This window comes from Chaetura pelagica, unplaced genomic scaffold (genome assembly GCF_000747805.2).
Source record: "Chaetura pelagica isolate M959 unplaced genomic scaffold, ChaPel_1.0 scaffold135, whole genome shotgun sequence".
Taxonomy (NCBI): Eukaryota; Metazoa; Chordata; class Aves; order Apodiformes; family Apodidae; genus Chaetura; species Chaetura pelagica.
In genome coordinates this window covers 1502976-1525088 of record NW_009953649.1, presented here as the reverse complement: position 1 = coordinate 1525088, position 22113 = coordinate 1502976, and the positions used below count along the sequence as shown (strand labels likewise).

General features: G+C 39.1%; 1 protein-coding gene across 1 annotated transcript in view; it reads left to right on the top strand.

The window, feature by feature from the left end:
- MTHFD1L (methylenetetrahydrofolate dehydrogenase (NADP+ dependent) 1-like) overlaps positions 1 to 22113 on the top strand; it is a 143867-nt gene that overhangs the window by 102150 nt on the left and 19604 nt on the right. The window contains exons 25-26 of the mRNA XM_010000004.1: positions 1343 to 1450; positions 3138 to 3290. Of these exons, the coding sequence (XP_009998306.1) occupies positions 1343 to 1450; positions 3138 to 3290 (261 nt within the window). The remainder of the gene's footprint in view (positions 1 to 1342; positions 1451 to 3137; positions 3291 to 22113) is intronic.

The following is a 22113-nucleotide window of genomic DNA, read 5'->3' as shown; positions in this document are numbered from 1 at the left end:
TCCTGAAACTTCAGGAAGGAAGCATGTCTGAGAGTGTGCACATGCATGGGCTGTGTTAATCTATGCCTCCCTGCTGGTTTCTGTCTGGATTGTGCTCAGGACTCGTCTACCTGTGCTGTGAGATCAAATAGGCTCAAGCTCCCCTATGACACCCTACACATTGTATGAGAATGCCTTGCAAAAACATCTGATGGTCTCTGAAAAACACTTTCATTTGCCATTCACACTGTCACAACTTTTTCCCCAGTGGTGATTCTTCTGAGGTTACCTTTGCATAATTGAGGTGTGGGTTCTGGCCTGAAAAGTATCTGAAACTGTGATTTAAAAAAATAAAATCCATAGGGATACAGTTTGACTGTCCAGTTCAGACTCAATCACACAAGATATCTTGCCCATCCCAGGAGGAGCAGAATGCCACTACTGTCATTAAAGCAGTCTGCTCTGATGTTAGCCAGAGCCCTGCTGGGTTTTGTTTGGAAATTACATCTATGCTCACTGGAAGTGGTCTGAGGGCATAGTAATTATGCCACTGTCAAATTAGTTTGAAATATTTTGACACAAATGCAAGTTGAATCTAAGTGAATATCTCCATCTCAATGAATTTACTGAGATTAAAGCAGAAAGCTGTTAGATTTTATGTTGGCCTACTGACAACAGGGAGTGGAATTCCTTTTGCTTTGATTTTGTTACTCGTAGACTGCAAGCAAAGAGCATCCAAAAGGCAAGTTAACCGACGTGTTTTGGGCTTCTTCCACTGCATTCAAAACTGCTGTGTGTATGAACATATTGAATAATCAACATGAAAGAAGTTTCATCTTGACTATTGATGTCACTAAATATTCCATTCAGCTTAGTGCTGCCAGGAATTAAATCCAGGATATTTGCAATACGTTCTCTTCAATCCTCATTACATTTATTTTTTTAACTGCTTCAGTTCCTGTAAAAAGCCTCAAGTCAGGAATATGACATCATTCCACCTAATTAAGGTACAGTAATTATATAGTCAGCATCTTCATAAAGTGTCTTGTGAAACATCTTTAAACCTCACTTTGAAATTGAAATCTGAGGGGGGATTTTATTTGCATCTTAGTAGCTTTTAGCTGCCTTAGAGTTAAGCTACCTAAAAGTCTAGCAAGCTTCTTTTCTTGTAATGTCTCTGTTACTGGAGTTCTTCATTAACTGAAATCATGGTTGTAATTCAAATACCTGTAGCTGAATATACTTTCCAGGCCTGGTTAACAAGGATGAATCTAAATGAAGATTCAGATTTCTCACTCAACAAATAAGATCCTAGTTTGTTTTGGATAATGTTAATCCTTGTATTGTTTTCTTGTCTCTGCAGCTTCCTATTGTTGAAAAAATAAGAATCATTGCTCAGAAGGTGTATGGAGCTCAGGATATAGAGTTGTCTCCCACTGCACAGTCACAAATTGATTGTTACACCCGGCAGGTAAGAACACCAGTGAACTAAACAGTCAGATACCTGCTGGATGGAAGTCTTAGGAAATCTCAAGGTGTAAAATTTTCTCAGACTAACTGGAATGCTTAGTCAAGCTTTGCTAAAATACATGAGCTTACATGTGGTGCTAAACTGTGGAGATCGGTAGGCATTGGTTTAGATTAGGTAGGACAGAATGGTTTTACCCTTGAGAGCTACCTCCCATAAAATATGTGTGGTGTTTGGAATCATTCTGAGGTTCCTGATGAAACTCTGCTTTCCACGTGGAGTGCTAGTTTGGGGTTACTGCTTTAAAGATGACAGCTACACATCTGCAAAAGTAACAGCTTGTGAACGTGCCCAATTTTAGCATATGAGTGTTCATTTGTACCTGTGAAAAAGAGCTTAGAAACACAAAAAGCCCTGTGTGTAGCTATGCACGTTAATAACAAAACTCCCAATACTTGTAAAATCTTTTGGTTTCCTTCTGTTTGTATTATATTCAAGGGGGATATAAATGCTAGGAGGTGAAATAGATCACAATTCCCAAAGCACATGAGAGTGGGTTTTTTAACAGTTTGAAAACAGTTTTGAAGCCACATGGAGAGATGAATGCATTTTCTGTAATGGAATAGCTTCTGCACATAAACATAGCTGGAGCCTTTCTGTCAGAATGTAGAAAATATGGAAGATGTGTCATGGAAAAAATCCTCGATATGCTTCAGCAGCCTGGTCAGACAGGCAGAAGTGTATTTGTCTTCTCTATAATGCATATCTCCTGAGAATTAGTTTGAGTTCCTAGATTTAAAGGAAGCTCACTTAGTGTACTTGAAGCAAAATAATGCATGTCTTTATCCTTTCTTGCTGTGATTCTCTAAAGCAGTTTTTGGTCTAAGCATTAGTAGTATTAGGAGGTGTTTTCACAATGTTATTAAAGGATTGTTGTCAGCACTGGGCTGCAGATGCAATTCTCTGCAGTGCTGCCTCTCCTCCTGACCTTGTGAATTGCATCCCTGTTTGTCAAGAATTGAACAGAAGAGTGGAAGGTGCCTGACTCAAGGTTAATCAATAACATGGGAGACAAATACTGTGTGTGCAGCTGCTGTGGGCCTTTCCCTGATTTTATCCCACTACTGCACTGTCATTAGTGAAGCAGGTGCCATCAGCTCCCACAGTTCTCATCTTGTTTAAGAACAAAGCAAAGCATCATGAGCGGTTTCTGTTTACGCCCAAGGAGAAGTTAGTACCCATAGAGAGTTTTGAACTATGAAACCTGGTCTCAAGTAGGTATCTAACTTGGTCATTAGTACCCAGAAGGAAGTTTTACTGGACTGAAGTTTTATTGAGTTGGTGTATGTTTCTTGTTCAGTGTGGTGTCTGTTGTGTGCACCCTTTCTTAAAACACACACTCTAGCCATTACACAGGCAACCTTTTCACCTAACTCTAGATTGAGAACCTACTATAGAAGCTGAATATCACCATGGCCAAGTCTTTTGACATACAGGCCTGAGCTGAAAGAGAATAGTATGTGAAAGACTATTCTGTCAATTTCTGGAATATTAGCTGTTAAGAAGCCGAGGTCAACTACTGCTGTACGGATTTGGGGATTTCTAGAAGATACTGATAACAAAGTGAAAATATATTCTGTCTTTACTATAATCTTAAAAACATTTTTATTTTCTTCCCCTTTTTTGTTAGGGATTTGGAAATCTTCCCATTTGTATGGCAAAAACTCACCTATCCCTCTCCCATCAGCCTGAGAGGAAGGGTGTTCCCACCGGTTTCGTTCTGCCAATTAGCGACGTGCGAGCCAGTATTGGAGCTGGATTCATCTACCCTTTGGTAGGAACGGTGAGTGCAGAGTATTCAACTCGATCACTCCCTTTCCTTTGACCCAGCTTGACTGGGAAGTGCATTTCCTGTTTGCCTCTAAAAATAATGTGTAGAATCAGGTGAGTTCTTGGGGATTTTTTTTAATAATAATTTTATCCTCACAGGTTTTGTAGTTCTGCATTGATAGGAAAAGAGAATTAGGAAAATGCAGTATTATGTAAGACCTCTGACTACAGGGCCTGAAGGAATGACTCTTTCCATTGGTTCTGTTTCTGATATTTTTAAGTTAGTCTAGAATACTTAGTCACTCTGATACTGCAGAAAAAAAAATTTACAAGTCCCTTGCCTTTCCTTATTCAAGTTGCAGCCTATAAATAATTGTCGTTTCTTGATTATATCCTAAATGCTAAATCTTTCATCTGTCATTATTGCTTTTCAGCTGATGAACCTGATCTATTCCCAGTTCTTGTGAACACCTCTGCAGGTTTTGTAAAACTAAGTTAGGGTGGGAAGGAGTAGATTTGAACTGCAGAAGTAGTAGCATATTCTTTCTCCTTTACAGAGATTTAAACAAGGAGGTGCTAAAAGGAAGCAATTGTCATCCTTTCTTCCTACCTGTCCTTTTAAGTACAGAGTTGGATTAGAAAGCCCCTGATACTTTCTTCCCTGACATGCCTTATCCAAGTAGTTGAGAAGCTAGGTAGCTCATGCCTTTTGCCAACCACACATATCTTACTCCAAACAGTAGTTGAACTGCATCTGACATCTGGTAGCATAAATTATTACTTAAGTGTAGCTGAGTCATGGGATGGTGCTAGAGGAGGGATGCAAAAGCCATTGCATTTCCGGAAAGAGTACTCTCCCAATGTTATCTCATCTTCCAGAGCATGGCCTGATTTCCTTGTGTAGCAGTACACTTAGGAAAGGTTGAAAATTTCTAATCTATTGTTTTGAATTCCCTCTGAAACAATCAAGTGTTTGAAACAAGGAAGGAAGTACTTTCTGACCAGGAGAGTTCCTGGAGTTCAGGAAACTGTGTCACTTTGACTTACTAGACTTGGGGACATGCTTTCCTTCTACGTGGCCACATTATGCTCATCCATCAGAAGTGGAGCACAGCTGTGTATTTAAATTGAATAAGACCAAAGTCCAATTACTGGTAACAATAAAATTCTGTTAAGATAAGAAGTTCTGTTCTCTCCCTCATAGCCTGGATTCAAGTTTGCATGGGAAGTTGTGTGTCATAAAATTGTGAGGAGTGCATGTGAAGAATGGAAAGCAACTGCTTCAAATGTGTGAGAGCCATTCTGTAGAACATCAGAGTGAAATGTTCTTGGGTTGAACTTTCTGAGCAAGTCACACTTTGCATGCTTCAACACAAACTAGCTGCAGTTGAGCCTCATAAATCCATAGTAACTGGCCATAAGACAGTATAGACCAAACGAATTCAAGGATTATCTCTCCATTTCAGTTTCTGCCCAGAACAAAAAATTAGGGTTCTTATGAAGGACATTTTATGTATAGGATTTTTTTTACTGGGGGAGTTTGTAAAACCACATCCAAGTTAGTTACCCTGATTTGCTGAGAGGTAGCATAGCCATGTTACGTATTCCAGGAGAGTCTGTAGGGTGAGGTACTGTATAAACATAAAATCCTCTAGAGCTAAAAATCTAAAGAGATAGACATTGATCATTGGTTGTTTGGAAAATACTGCTAATGCTCAGGAATGTGGGACAGAACACTCCTTGGAACTATCACAATTGCTACAAATCAAAATGAATGGATATGAATGTATTCCTGACATCCTCACCATACAATTATTTCTCTAGAATTACATTTATGGCAAGAGGTCCAACCTGCTTAAAACCTTCTCACAGCTAATAACTTTCTGATGGCAGACTAAATGCTATTGGACAACATATTCATTAAAGTTGTAGTGCTAATTCTGATGCTATTTAAATGTCAAACTCCATTCTCAAAGCATATTTTTTTACTGGACTAGTGGTAAAGCAGGTGTTAGAATTTTGCTCCAGTTTAATTGGGAAGAGCATTACAAATGAAAGAGATAAGTACTGCTGAATGATAATGAACGATCTGCACTAATTAGTATTTGTAGTTTAAGCTTGTCATCAGCACTTATAAATTAATGAGATTTGTATTTACCCCAGCACTGATAGGCAATAATTTTAGTGTATTTTTAAAACTAAATATTTAACATACTGTCTTCATATTCTCTAAGCAATATTTGTTTTGTGTTATGATTGGCTCTGATTCCCTTACAGCGTGGAAGTCTTTCCAGGAAAAATGAGCTGAGCCTTATCAGAGGAAATCAGCAGTGAAACAAGAGGTGCATTTAATTAGCACTGGCACAGCTTTTATCCCAGTTCCCTACAACCGTGACCTAGAGGTCTACATCACTCTCACAGGTGGACTGTTGACATCATTGCTTGGCTCAACAGAGTGATGGCAGGAAGGCTGCTGGAGTATATGTAGGAAACCAATGAGGTCATTCACTAGCAATGCTTGGGTGGAGAATTATTAGATTTCTGTAGTATGTGTTTCTTCTCCACACCCACCCAGAAAACCATTGCAGTTTGGTGCTTTCTCACATTCAGCCACGTTTCCATTGTTCTCTTTCATGTGATGTTCAAGAATGCAGGCTGGTCATAGAAGTAAAAGCTATTGTCTTTTGCCTTTTTGAAGTGACACCCCCACATGACTGGTGCAAGTAAGAAGCTGTGTCTGACTAACAGTGAGATTTTTTTTCAATATGTACTAGCCTTTTCTAGCCATACACTTTTGTTATAATGGTTAAAATTACAGGCAGGGTCCCTTTGAAAGTATATGGAGCCTTTGGAGCTATGCCTGAACTCAGATTCTCTCGATGAACTGACATCTTTCAGATATTGACATATCTGAAGAAAGGTTGATCTATTATGGAAATATTCTTTTTCTCCCCATAGAGAAAGCAGTTCAAGTCTTTGGAACTAGTTCTGAAACTATATCCTCTGGGAAAGGACTCTTGGGGCAACCCAGTATGGTTTGAAATCAGTTTATGGGAGTGATAAAACCCTAATTCACTTGTAGGTGAGAGCCAGGGCTGTCCAGCTAAAATATTGCCTAAAATAGTAAGGGGGAAAAGACCCTGCAAGTGAATATTTATATTAATACTTCTATAAGGATAGTATTGTTCCTTGTTGAGTGAATTTCTTCTTTCATAATGGTTAAGATCTTAGCAAGTTTTGAGGGTGTCCTTTGAACATTAGCTGGAGTCCAAGCCCACCTCAAGTGAAATTGCGGTTTCCTAGTGGTGTGTAAAGCCCAGGTTGTCTCTGAACTTCTCTTAGGCTCTCTTATGGGTCAGCTAAATAATTACTGGTGGATTGCTCAACTTGTCCTGACAATCAGTATAACACAGGATGATTTTTCAAAAACGTGCATAATGTTGAAAGTTATATTTGCCTTAGCAACGATTTAGCTTACAATGCAATTTTATATAATTTACAAAGTAGCTGTGCTTTGCTAGGTATTCTGACCTCTCAGTCCAAAAAATGACCCTGATTACATGGTATTTCACACCTGCCTTTGGTGTTATGCAGGTACTGTGTTGTACCAGTGCTCAGAAGTCCCCAAACAACAAGTTTTAAAAATACTAGGTGTTCATAGACTCTGTGAACTGGTTTTGAGATAACTGCAGTAAGTGCGGAAAAAGCAACAGAAAAGGAAACTGTGAAGTTCAACTCACATGGGAAATGTAGGTTAGCAGTTGTGTGTTGCTGACCTGAAAAACGCAAAAGGAAAAGAAAAGCCCACACTCTGCTCTGTTAGATGATGTGTCTTTGCATTTATCACAATAGGGACAGTCCCTCTTGGGGAGGAGGGAGAGGGGTTTTCTGAATTACACAGGACATGTAGGAATTCTGAATTGTATTGCACTTGGTGGGAGGCTGATGAATTATTCAGAGTAAGGTTGATGGGGCAAGGGGTGAGCACATAAGTAAGATCAATGGCTAGAAGTGAAGGTGATGACAGACAACTTTAGTTCAGTGTGTTTAAAAGAAGGAAATGCACAGGCACTGGAAGTGGGGACAGGTATCCTGGGAATGGCATAGTGACACTCCCCAGTTGTGTCGGGATGGGGTCAGGAAGGCCACAGCATAGCTGGAGCTGAACTTGACAATGGACACAAAGAACAATAAGATGGGCTTCTGTAGATGTGTTAGCCAGAAAAGGAAGGTCAAATAAAGTGTACCCCTCTGATGAACATGACTGGCAAACTACTAACAACAGATGAGGAGAAGGCTGAGGTACTCAACAACTTTTTGCCTCGGTCTTCAATGGCAACCTCTCTTCCCACACAACTTGAGTGGATGGACCACAAGGCAAAAACTGGGGGAGCAATGTCCTTTCCACTGTAAGAAAATATCAAGTTCATGACCACCTGAAGAACCTGAATATGTTTATGGGACCTGATGAGATGGATCCCAGAGTCATGAGGTAATTGGCTCACATACTTGTGAGGCGACTCTCCATGATACTTGAAAAGTCATGGCAGTCAGGTGAAGTCCTTGATGAGTGGAGAAAAAGGAAACATTGCACCTGTTTTTTAAAAATGTAGAAAGGAGGACCCTGGGAACTACCAACACAGGTTGTCATCCTCACCTCTGTGCCTGGGAAGATTATGGAACAGATAGTAGCTTACACTACAGTCACATATTGGACAGGAAGGTAATTCGAGACAGCCAGCCTGGCTTCATCAAGGGCAAGTCATGCCTGACTAACCTAGTGGCTTTCTATGATGGAGTGACTGAATCAGTAGACAAGGGAAAAGCCTCAGATGTCATCTATTTGTACTTCTCTAAGGCCTTTCACACTGTCCCCCACAATATACTCTTCTCTAAATTGGAGAGTTATGGATTTGATGAATGGACTGTTTGGTGGATGAGGTATTGGTTGGATGGTCAATCCCAGGGTAGTAGTCAAGGACTCAATGTCCAGATGGAGATAAGTGACAAATGGTTTCCCTCAGGGGCCAATATTGGGATCACTACTGTATAATACCTTCATGGATAACATAGTGCACCTCAGCAAGTTTGCAGATGACACCAAGCTGAGTGATGCAGTTGACATGCCTGAGGGATGAGATGCCATCCAAAAGGACAAGATCAAGAAGTAGGCTCATGTGAACCTCATGAGGTTCAACAAGGCCAAGTGTGAAGTCCTGCACCTGGATCAGGGCAAACCGTTGTATAAATACAGGCTGAGGGATGAAGGGATTGAGACCAGCCCTGTGGAGGATTTGAGGCTACAGGTGGATGAAAAGCTAGACATGAGCCAACAGTGTAACGTAACCTCTGTTACAAGCCATTTCAGCATGAGTGTTGTGCAATTAGTTCTTTGTATTCAGTGTCCATAGTATGTATTTTCCCATCTTAAAATATTTTAAAACTTGTCAGAGAATTCTTTAATGCAAATGTTTAATTTTGGCTCTAAACACTTGAAAATGAACATTTTAATGGCAAAAAGGAACCTAGTATATTTCTCGTATCAATCAGGTCTTTTTGGTTGTCTTTTCTGAATATAGTTTTATGAAATACATTCATAGAAATGTGACATTGTGTTCAAGCTCTTAGTCTTCTATACATATGCCACTGTTATAGAAAAAATAGTTCATCTGAATAAGTCCTTTTAAACATATGTTTATTTACAAGTACAAAAAGTTACTTTTATGTTTCCTTTTAGTCAGTGATACCATGAAAATGCATTTTGATAGCCTCCTCTCCCTGGTAGTAAGAATGTTACCTAACCACCTTTGCTTTGCACATGCTGTCTCTGTGGAAGGTATGGTAGGTTAGAGCTGCTGCAGAGGAATTCCTTAACCTGGTATGCCTGGATCACAAGTGCCTTAGCACATGTTTTCAGTTAAGAAAGATTAGTTGACTTGACACATGAGCTTAGGCAGTATGGATTCATTGATCATGGCTAGTGCCTGGCCTGTGTGGACAAGTTTAAGCAATGCTGAAACAAAGATATCTCATTATGCTCTGAAACTGTTTTTTTTAGTGTTCTTGTTAATGTCTTGCCCTCATCAGACCTGTGAAGTTGTATGTAATGAACTCAGTGCAGCTGTCTTAGGGTTGCAAATGCCATTAGTGAGGGCAAATAAAATGAGAATCACCTGTAGCATGTATGCAGTCCAAGGAGGCACCTCTGTGATAATGTAGCTTGCTTGAGGCCTTAGGAGAGTCTGGAAGTCATTAAGATCCTTACTCTCTGTGCCAGTAAGACCTAACCAAGAGTGTGGTTATGCTTTCTGTCTGTTTCATTCCCTTGTCTCTGATTTACAGCCCGTGATCTCAGGCAAGAATGAATATAACTACAACAGTTAAGAAAGAAAAAAAAATCAAGAGGCTAGTATTCCATATGGAGATAAGGGCTCATTGAATGATGTACATTGGCCTATCTGTATAATGCTTGTTATTAAGAAAGACATACCAGTTAAAAGTGGGAAGTGCAATTTAGACAGAAGCCAGAAGCAATTTTGGACCACTGCCCTTAGGTTTTATGCATTACTTCAGCCATGAAGGGACTGAGGGACTTTGCAGTGGAAATGTAGGTGCATGTGAGTTTGAGCAGTTAGTGGATGCCTTGCTGGGCCTTCTCCAGGGCAAAGAGGGAAGTGGGTGCCTGAATTGTGCAGCTTGTGGCAGCTTCTCCATGGTGCAGCAGGGCTGCCTGCCCACGCTGGTCCTTTCCTGCAGCTCAGACTGTGCTGGTTAGTATGCCTATTGTGTACTGGCGCCAGTTCACAGCAAGTAAATGGGTTTGATTAAGAGCTTATTCAATTAATCAGCCTCTTACGTGTGCACTTTGATCAAATGCAAAGAGCTCTAAAATCAGCTGATGGAAACAGTGGTGTTAATGGTTCATATTTTGCTTATGCTATCTATCCAGATGTACAGACCTGTGCATGAGAGAGGACAGCCAAGTATTTACTTCTCCCATTCATGGTGTTTTGATGATTTGCTGCATGAAGAGGCTGATGCTGCCAGACCCAAGGGTTCAATGAGTCTGATGGCTTTGGGGTGCAGTGGGTACCGCTGCTGTCTGTCTTGATTTAGCTTGATAGCAGCTCTGTCACTTCCAGCTTTCTGCTGTTTCTCTATAAAGGGGTGAAATGAAGCAAGGCTTCATGCTCCCTCTTTTTGTTTGTGCAGCCTGATAACCTTCTTCAGTTAAAAAAAATCACTGTTTCTGAAAAGGTGCCTCATGGTTCACGTTGGAAATGTAGAGATTCAGCCATTTGCAAGCAATAGTAACTTTTAAAAACTCTTTGTCGGCATGTGATTTTTTTGAGAGGCTATCTTATGCTGTTCAACACTGGCCCTTTGACATTCTTCCTGATACATTTTTTGAAATGCTAATTTGCAGATTTTAAAAGTAGTGATTCCTTGGTAAGCAGCAAAAAACTTTACAGTTTGGATCAAATGACTGAAATTCTTCCAGACAGTCCAGTAAGACAGACTATCTAGCAGATGTAAATAGATGTACATTTGAGTTTGGCAGCTGACTACTATTGCAACTCCAAAAATGATTTGAGGCTAATAGCAGGAACCTAGCTGAAGGCTGCAAGTCTTTGACTGAATAGTTGTATTGAGTTCCGGATAAACAAGGTGAAGAATGTTTTGTACTGGATCATGTCCCCAGCAACTTGCTTGCTTTCATTAAATTGTGAAATATAGCATGAATAGTGCACTAATTAACATTCAAGAGGAATGAATATTTGTGCCTACTGGTCAAGGGATTATCCTTATTAAAACAGGAAATGGACTCTGATTTCCTGTTTTAAAGTATTTTCTTCATAAACTTTGCTTGGAAACATGAGGTTAAAAATAGGTTGTACTTTTACATATTAAAATGTACATCTATTATTAGGTTAAAATATCTTTTATATAGAAGGAAGGGAATTTTCCAAATTGTTGTGTATTGAAATAAATACATCCTGTACATACTCATAAAATAGCAGTTATCAAGAAATTAGAAACTGAGCTCTTCTAATGTATTACATTGTGACATGGGCTTAATAGAAATTGTATTACTCAACATTTGCATAATATCACTTTGTGTTAGTAGTTTGCAAGATAAGCAAAATTTTGACACAGTTTTTAAAATAAGGATTCCAGAGATGTAAACAGTAAGGTCCCCTGACAAATCAGGGGCAGGACCACGAATAAAATTAATTATTTCCTGGCCTACAAAATAATGAAATGTTTATACCTAAGAATGCAAAGAATCGGACTGGGGTATTTCCATTGGAGTAAGCTGACCTGCATTCTGTGGACAACACTAAAAGAAAGTTATTCTGCTACTCCTCTATACCACCCACCCACTCAAAAATCCTAAAGAATTTCCTGAGATATTCATCATGTGTCCTGCTTAAGAAAAATGAAGGTACAAAGGCTAACATACTATATTTTGCTACTAGTAAGTGGTAATGGGTTTATTTTGAAAAGACCAAACTGTCTTCACAGCTGAAACTGTGCAGTATCATGAATGGAGCATTATCTTTTGGCCATAACTGAGGAAAGGGTTGTATAAATCCACCTTAATCATCTATAGATCAAGACGTCTCCCAGGTGAAGTCCATTTTTAGAGATGTTCTCAGCATGGTACAGCAGTTACCTACAGACTTCTACAGATGCAGCATTTTTGGTACTTGGATAGACTAGGTGATGCTGACCCGTGCCTGTCATTTGTCTTCCCATCTACTCTTCCTGCTCACTGCTGAATATCACTTGTCAAATGATGTTTTCATTCTATTTTTTTAATAGAAGGAAAGAAGGAATAAGATATGCATCCTTTGGGTGCTTAAGGAAATTCTGTTTCCAAGCAGAAGTAACAATCCAGTAGTTGTCAGTGTTTTCTATGTCTGTGACTAAAACCCTGCTATGGACACCCTGACAACTGGTCCAGAATAGTGACTTCTCTCTCACAATTGTTTCTCTGTGGTGGAAATGTCTGCCAGCTTGACCCATCTTTTATCCCTATCATTTACTTTTCATATTTTTGGAGTTAAGAGAATATTTAATTTTACACCAAGATTAGGCCTCTCCAGTTCAATGCCTATTCCACACAGCTGTGGGAAAATTACTTTTACTGCTTCCTTCTATTTAACATTGTAAAAGCCAAGAACTCTTGGCCTGGAGCTGGACTCCTAAGAACAGAGCTTTCTATAGGCCTGGGAAGAAGAAATATGATCAGGTCTGAGCTAACAGTTGGACAGGTAAAGCAAGAAATAACTTTGTCTTTCTTCACCATTCTGTTACTGCTATTACATACAGAAATGTATTGGTGCGAGGTTTCTTTACCAACACCAGTAAAACTTCCTGAGTGCTAGCTGTGATGTAGCAGATGCATTATGCTATATTTTTATCATAGAGGAAAATTATGTCAACATTATTTAGCTCCCAGAATTCAACATTAGCTACAACCACCTCAGCATGGAAAGGAGCCCAAGTTATGGTCTGGCTATTTTTCCTGGGTTTAAAAGGTGTGTGTTAGTTAGATATTCCCAAACTGAATTACAAGGTGATGTGTGAAGATGGGTTTGGCTGTGATGAGTCTGTAAAAGTCAGCATCTGATGCAATGCTGAAATTGTGGGTTTGCCATGTGCAGGGCTGTGTGTAAGACCCATCCCTTTGTCCAGGTGTTCCCAGAGCTGAAACGCAGTGTGCTGGGCAGTGGTGCAGTCAGGGACAGAAATCTGAGTGAAATGCAGCACAAGAGGTGTGGGTGTTTGCTTTTATAGCAAAGTTTAGCTTGTTTGAAACATTGGAAGCTCTTACCTCTGTAACTGCCTAGTGGGCAATGCCATGATAGCTGTTCTAGTGCTTGATCCTTTACAGGCTAGTGCCAGACAGCTGGACATTCAGCTTTTGCTTGACATCATATAAAAATGCCTGATTTAAATGGAACATCATCTTTAACCAGTTTCACATTTTTAATTATGGGTTTTTTTTAAATAGCATTTTGAAATTTGGAGCTACTTATAGGCAAAACAGTTTCCCTCCAGGGGCTCAGAATTTTCTGAAGATAAAATCCTATAATTGCATGATATCTTAGGCTGAAGTGCTTTACCACAGCATCTTTCTTTAATAATTATGTTTCTTTAGGCAACATACGGAATTGGGCTTCAGGCTAAGAAAAATAGGTAGCAATGTGAAGAACTTCAGAATGAGCCATTCAGGCATATATAAGAATGTTGCAATTGGAAAGAAAATAGTTTAAAATCTTATAGATCTACACATGCTGTCCTACTTCAAGCTTAGCAATGCTCTGAAGACTTGGAGTCTAAACTTAGCCTCTGAGTATATGCTTTCAGGAAAATTAGTGAGAATTGGGTAATCAGGTCATGGATTTCTTTTCTGCACAGCTGACCTAAATTAACTTGGGACAGTTCTTTATGTCACTTTCACAGACATTTGCTTAACTTTTTTAATTGGAGACCATGTGTCTTTATCAACAATTTAAAAACAATGGCTGGGTCCAAATCAATAGGTTCTTATTTCAACAAATATACAAAACAGCATAAAGATACTCAGTTTCAATCATTATTTAGCAATCAAAACATTAATTGTGATAGTCCCAGAAATACCATTTATGTCCCTCACAATCTTCAGAAAATCTTTTTCTGGTTCTCTTAAATGCTGGTTTTATAATCAAAAGCAGTCACGAAGGAGCATTGAGTATCTGTCAGTGAGAAGGCTGCACTGATTCATGGGAGGGAATGTATCTGACAATACCTTTCACAGAGCTGGCAGACCTTCTCTGTGCAGGAAGCCACCTAGCAGGCCAACACCCTGCAATAGGCAATAGTGGTTTTGTTTTGAGATAGCCTTCTGGTTTCAGTGTTGCAACTGAATAAGCATCCCATGAATGAAAGCAGCAGAGGAATGTAGATACTGTGTTTGCCTTTGAGTAAATCATCAGTAATCTCTAATGCTGAGATGATCTGGTTTTGTTACTCGCTCACCTAAGAAAACCAAGCAGTAGTCTGAGGTAGAAGAACTGTGACAGTTTGTCACCAATAGAAACCTATTGTACTTTTTTGAGTCTTTTTTTAAGCCTCTCTTAGGAAAGTGAAAATAAGCCTCCTGACCTCATTTTACTCTTCATTTATCTTTTCTACCAAATCACATTAAATTCTACACCTCTAAAGGTTCATGCTTGGCTCCTTTATTTTCAGTCTGCTGTCAGGAGCAAGGGTGCTGCTGGAGAATTGTCCTTGAAGACATCTCTGAGGCTGTTGTACTATAACATAAAAGGTGCTTCACAGAAGTACAGTGTTGAATCTCTGTGGTGATAATTTATCAGAATGTTGGTAACATAGTGTAAGCAAATCTTATATTATTTTTTCTTTCAGGCAATACTATACATACAATGTGGCAAATGCATCCCAAAAGAGAAAAAAAAATAAAAAATAATAGTAACATCATGTAGGTGATATCACTGAGGTGTTTTTCTCCCTAATTCGATTTGCAGTGCTTGCCTTTTGCTGCTCAGAAGTTACTGCATTTGCATTACTGTCAAAAACTGCCAATACTCAGAAATGAAGTGCTAATCTGGGAGTTTGTCAAGAAAGCTGCACACCAAAATCTCTGGCTTTTACAACTCTGATCCATGAAATAAGCCAAAATACATGGGTAATTGGTTATTATGATGGAAAAAAAACTGGTGGAGTTGGGTATCTTATATGCAATACAATTCATTTTACAAAATTATGAGTGCCCTGTTTCCCTGGTCACAGAGGAGTTCTCTCACAAGCACTTCCAGGTTTCATTCACCCAGTGCTTTTCCAGAAGGCTGCCCTGCAGATTTTTCTTGCTGTGAAACTCATACTTTTGGTCCAAATCCAATTTCTGGTTTCCAAGAGTGTTACTACTATGCAGGATGTGTGCCTGTTTGAAAGCAGCACTTCCATAGTGCTTCTGCTCTCCTGCATTTTTACCATTTTGTAACTGCCCACACAAATCCAGCCCAACCATGGAGTGAGTATTCAGGCTCTTGTACCACTGTATCAGTATCCTGAGGAAATGCATGTGCTATACAATCCCTTTTCCACTCAGCTTTGCCACTTGGCCAGCATTTTGAGCGGCATCTCTTTCTTGTTGAAATTGTTTTAAGAATTTTTGTGTGTTTCCTTTGAAAGGGCAGTTTTCTACCCATCAGTTTGTACGTGTTTGACTCAGTTCATAATGTATTGCTGGAGGTGGAGTGCAATGAATGGAGCAGTCAACATTTGATGTAAGAAAAATGTCCTTGTAAGTAGAGAGAAATGTAAATTGTGAGTATGAATTTGTTGATGGAAGGACACATCTAGTTTGATCATCAGGTGTTTGTGTCTGCTGACTGTTGAAAGTATTAAGAATCATCATTCTGTTGTTCATCTCCATTTCATTTGGATTATGGACTGGATTTGGATTATGCATTGAAAATGCATGCATTTATTTACCCATTTATTTAAACCATGCATTGTTTATTTTAATTTTATTCAGTTTTATTGTACTTTATTGCAACAAATTGATATAATTCCCCAGATGACCATTAGTTCTTCATGAGAGCAGTCAAAAGTCTAACCTCTTTGTACCCTTTCCTCCTCCCCCCGCCTTTTTTTTTTTTCCTCATTTTTTCCTCCTCTTCCCTCCCCCTTCCCCCATTCTTTTCTTTCTTCTTTTTCCTCCTTGAAGCTGTTTTGGCAGCTGGAGGTAGTTTTTGTTTTGATACATTTGACATAAAAGATGGAATGTGTCCAGTCTGGGAAACAGAAAATCTGGTGGAGGGGGGGGGGAAATCCATCACTATATTTCAGAAACCAAGAGTCCATCAAGTAGAAACAGTTTTTTGTTTCAGCTCAGGATACATAAAAGAATGAATTGCAATTTAAGCACACAGGGAGAGAATTTAGGTATGTTGTTTGCACAATAAAACTTTTTTTTTTAATGGAAACAAAATGGAAAACCAGATTATGGCATATATAAAAATAGAATGTGTAACTCACAACTTGGAGGATCCAGCCAAGAGGAAGTTGTGTATTAAAAAACCAACCAACCAAAAAAACCTTTTAAATATATATGTATATGTGGGGTTTTTCTATGTGGTCAGCATTTCAAACAAGCATGCCATCAAATTGTCCTGAGTTCATTCAAAGTACATAGGTGTTTCCAGGCCTGCAGTGCTTGTGCAGAAGTGCAGGAGTATGCATTCCTCCAAAACCTGTGTGTAGTTAGTTACTTCCTTGTGTCTGCACAGTTCTAAAGGGGAGACCTGCTGGCCACATCTCTGTCTCTCAAACCCATGTTTTACTTCTTGACTATGAAGTATTACATCCTTTTGCATTAGTGTCACTGTGTTTTATCCTTCCAGCATTGCCAAAAAGAACAGAGGGTGGGTTGGGACACCAGTTAGAGGACTTCTGGCTTCTTCCAGGGGACAGTGAGCCAGGGAATGTACTGAATTAAAGGTGTGTTCTTAATGCTTCTTGCTTGAGCAGTAGGCAACTCTTACATCCTAAATCAACTCTCAGAAGCACTGAACTCTTCCTAATCTTCAGCTGTCTGCCCTAGCTCTCTGTCCCATCTTGCTTACTGTTCGTGGGCTGGTGTTGCTGACTCTATTAACTTCAGGCATAATCTCTAGAAACCATGGCAGTCTGCAGAATTAGATTAGGGTTTTAAGATGCATATGATCAATTCTTAATAAGTAGTTCCTTAGTGCTGTTTTAAACACATATTTCTCAAAAATCCTCAACATCTTAATATTCCTTTCCTGAATAACTTTGGCTGTTTAGACTTTGAGGCCTTCAAAATGGGAGTTCTGCCAAGGTCTCAGGTATCAGGGCAGAATTGTCGCTGACATTAAGGCTACTGGGATCTTATACCACATTAGAGATTTTATGTGTTCTCAGGCCTCAGAGAGCTGTGATGATAAGGACTGTGTAATATCATTACTGCTGCCTCATTCCATTTTTTCAGTTGTCGTCTGAAGTCATGTCCCTCTGTTCTTTGCATTTTGATGATGAGATCTTATGTGGTTTGTGTGTAGTTCAACTAGTCCTTCCTCTGCTCCTGTTGGCTACTTTTTCACAAGTGGCTTTGATACCATCCCTGTTTGCACAGGACATTATTTTCCCCTTGGCTCACCAGTCCCTCTTGTTCTACTTTTAACACTTGTTTCTTCTCCCTGTACTATTTTTCTGTCTCTCCTTCAGAGAAGGAATTTTTAGAGATAAAGGGAATAACATTGCAACAGTGTAGCAAATTTTAAGGCAAAATTAGGAAGTGAAACAAAAGTCATTTTCAGTCACCCTGGCTGTCACAGCCACCTATGCCTAAGCACCAAGATGTGCCTGTGGAAGTTGCCTTCAACATTCAGATACACAGACAGGCATGCTTGTGTGATCTTGAGGCATCCTTGGGGTGAGCGCTGTTACCACCTCTTTCATTAGCTGGCACCATATGTCAGTTTGGATGTGATATTTTATACCCTTTGGCAGCTGACAGCAAACAGTCTTTTGCCAATCCATCCTGTTGGCATCTGAGAGTCACTGGGATTCACAACTTCCAGTTGTTTCTCTTGCTGTGAAGGGACTCCTACTTATTTACCCATTCTGTGTGTCACTTCATAGATGGCATATTACTTTCTATCTTGTCTTCAAAGCCGTGTTATCAATGCCTTTTTTTCTTCCCGCCATCAGACTTGAAATGTTTTGATTCTATTATTTAATAATTTTAATTTACCTCTCCAATAATTGAAATCAATAATAGTTCTCCAAGTAATATCTTCTCTCCTGAAATAAATTTTTGTATTCATTCAAGAGGCACATATATACTTCGATAATTTTCAGTCTTCTCATGTGTTTCCTCTGGGTTAAGATTATCCTCTGAATAATGCCTTTAGCTGATAGCCAGGAACTGTGAATATTTCCTGCAATTTACAGACTCAATTACCTTATTGTAAAAGTGGTTGTTGATTTCTTAGTGTGCCTATTTATGCCTTCAGGCATTCATGAAATATAAATAAGGTACATCACAAATAACCTCAAAATAAAGAGACTGCATTAGGGGGCTTGCATATTTTGAATAGTTTATTTAACTTAAATCACAAGTTACTTCACGTACCCTTAGATAAAGTGTATAAAGAGCATATTGTGAAAGCTGTTCATTAATGATCTAAAATCTGCTAGAGATAAACAAGACAGCAGGAGTAGTTGTTTACTGCACTGTGGACATCCTTAGCAACTCTCAAGTGTACTATTCAAAATCAATTTGTAGTGTCATTCTTCCTATTTGAGATGGAATCACATATTTGCAGTAACATGCCACATATTACACAGTGCTTTTTATCAGCAACTTTCTGAAGTGTTACAGAGGAGGTGCAAGTGAGGTACAATCCCTCTACTCAGATGAGAAGGAATTGTGCATCACAAGAACAGAACTGTGAATTACCGGAGTTTCCTGGAAATCAGGCTGGTGCTGCTAGCAGTAGTACAACCTGGGACATGGTTGGAATGATAGTACAATCTGAGTCTTGAAATCCTTTGAGATGTCAAAGCTTGTTGTATTTATTAAAAAACATTTCCTTAAGCATAGTTCCAGATTAGAATTTCCCTTTCATTTTGTGTCTCTTATGATAACTGGTGAGATGCTTTAAATGTGAAGATATTAGAAAACTATTTACTTGAATGTGTGTATGAATTTGAGTTTATCACAACAGGGAAAGATTTGCTGGCCTGTAGTTAGCTTACACAGAGCCAACACAAAGCTCCTGCAGTCCTGCAGGACCAGCTGCTTGGCCATGGGTGAGAAATGCTCACTTCAAGATGGTGGTGCAGACTGCACCTGCTGTACCTTTGCCTAGGTGCAGCTCATCCCCTTCAGGCTGCAGTCCTCTCCTTCCTGAGAGAGCAAGTGGGGCCTGGAGCTCCTGGACAGAGTGGAGAGGAAAGTAGAGAGCAGTAAAGAGAATAAAGCACTAAACACGGAGTTTTGTTAGTTTGTGCACTGAATATCTACTCTTTAATACTCGTTTCCAACCTGTTTACATTAATACACAAAGATCAACCTTCTCCACTCCCTGCTGTTCACATGGTCCTGAAATCTGGAGTGTTAGGAATGGTGTAAGTTGTTGGTGTTGGGGTTTTTACTTATTTTTAATAAAATAATGAAAAAAAAAACAAAACGAACTAGACTCAAGCAATCCCGTAACAGTAAAAAAAACAAACAGATTTAAAAAAAACACAACAAACCAAACAAAAAGACCTTAAATTGTTTGTAATTTGAAGTTTAGCTGCTTTTCTTCAATCCCTTGTGGGGATCTGCCAATATTTTTAATAAAATTGAAAATAAAATTTGAAGTGTTAGTAGTATCGGAGGTATTTGTTTTGCTTTCATTTTGAGTACTGATCCCATGACACATCCTCCATGCCAAGCAGCTGCAGAGCCTGTTCTAGAAATAGTTTAGGAAACAGCACTACAGTGTAGATGATGCATTAGGGCATAGTGATGCTCCCTGTTTTAGTTGGAATATCACCTCTGACTCCTTGCCATTTATTTAGTAAGAACTAGTCTTTGTCTTTTGGAGATTGTTCTTTATGGATGAGCAGGAGGTAGAGGTAGCTGCAGATTCAGAGATGGATGTAATGTCTCAGAATATTGTTCTTATCTCTTGAGGAAAAGGAAGAGTTTTTGCTATTTTTCATCTGTTTTGGAAGTGTTTGGAGTGGCACATTTCTATCCCTAGTTACAGAGCTTTTGGGAGAGGTAAAGTAGATTAATTTCTCTTGGTGAATCTTCCTAGTATTGAATCAAAAAACTGGCAGTAACATGCTTAGAGGTCTTGGTCCTGTGCTGACAACTCAATGGAGAACAGAGCCCATGTGAAGACTTACGGATGTGGTTGAATTGCTGTTTGACTGCCAAAATGAGAGACATCTGCTAACTGACTCCAGCTGCCTCAACAGCTAAGATAAAGTCTGTAGAAACACAGGTAAACTGAAACATATGTGTGTTTGCATAACATCAGTTGAAGAAAAGATTACAGCAATTTGTTTACAAGACTAATTAAGTGAGCCTTAAAGCTTCTGACAATAGGTAAGACATTACTTTTTAATTCCAAGTAGGAATTCTGTTTGGAAACTTGATTAGAATTTCAGGAAACCACAGATGCCAGCAATACTTACTGTTTTAATAACCTACCCATATTTCATTTTATATTGTCAGTTTTCTCTCTGCCACAGCACCTATCGCCTCATGCTGCCAATCCATTTTGGTGTTGGAAATATTTGGAAGGCTTTGTTTTATAGTCAAAATTTGCCCTCCCTTCCAAAATCCTTGTCATATGTTTGCTGTCTTCATGACTGTCCATTTAGCATTTGTTCTTGTTTGGTTTCATTTCAATAACAGGAGGCTTTCAAGAGATGGAAAGTGGTAAGCCTTTACTTTTGAGGATAAAACTTTCTGGAAGAAAAAACAACATTTTGTTCTGTATGTCAGGGACTGGAGAAGACCAGTCAGTGTTTCCAGAGTTCAGAGTTTCAGAGTTCATCATTTGGATGATTTGATTGGATTGCACAGTTGTTTTTTTCTGTATATTTTCCACATACTGAGTTTCGGGCTAAAGCTGAATTGTCATACGGGCTTTTCATATGGACCAAGTCACATATATTTAATAGGCTGTAAATCAGAAAATCGGTTTCTTAAACTGCACTTTGAGAACTTAGTTCAGGTAGAGTCATAGTGCCATTGGTGTCTCATCAAGTTTCTTTTATTAATCACTGGGAATAAACAGGCGTGCTGTAAATGCTGCTTCCATTTACCTACAACACAAGCCATCTTATGTCCATTGCTGATACACATGCTGAAATCTAAGATGTTTGTACTTTGAGTAAGAAAATGCATAGCCAGGTGGTGGTAGTGATGCAGCTAGCAGTTGCAGTGCAAGCTCTTGAGGGATTCTGAATGTGTATGCGGCTTATTAGCCCATGCTGACGTCATAGCTATTGTTGCCCCTGTTACATTACAGCTCACACGTGCACGTCTGCCATGCTTCTGGTAGGCATTGGGCATGAGTTACAGCCTCATTTTTGCCATGTAGGTCTATTTTGTACTATTTTGAGTATAGCTTTGGAATCCACAGTTTTGACTAATCGAAGCTTTTGGCAAACATGACATTGATTTAATTTTTCCCATATTTCTTTCTAATTTCTAATGTCTTATTCTGAAACTAACATGTTTTCTTCTGTGCTCTGTAAAAACTGCCTTTTACATCACAACTTTGCTTTTATACAAATCTTACTTCTTTTGGAGAGTTTAGTCTGCCTTTAGCGCTGTATTTAAGATTAATGTTTGTAATGTTGCTGGCATTAACTTGTAAGTTCAAGCTGGTGAAAGTATTTGCTCCCATCCCATTTCAGACCATGTAGGAGGATTTATTTGAAGTGCACTTTGCAGCCCCACCCACTTCCTCCTCAGAAATAAACCAGGATCTGAGCTAGGTTATTGGATACCAAAGTGAAGGACCATGCTTGTCTTCCATAAAAGTTTTCTTTCTTACCAAATGAGTATAACATTTACTCTTCTATCTTACTCTGGAGATTACAACATTGAAGATAAATGGAACTTGAAATACCTAGCACAGCAGTGCTGTCTGTCTTTCTACACATAACTGTTTGTTATCCTTCCAAAAACTGTGTGGTGACTAGCCAGACAGCAAGCAAATACAGTTTCATTCACCTGTATGCCAGATGTTAGGCAGCTGTACACATACTGCTGCTGCTGCTGCTGA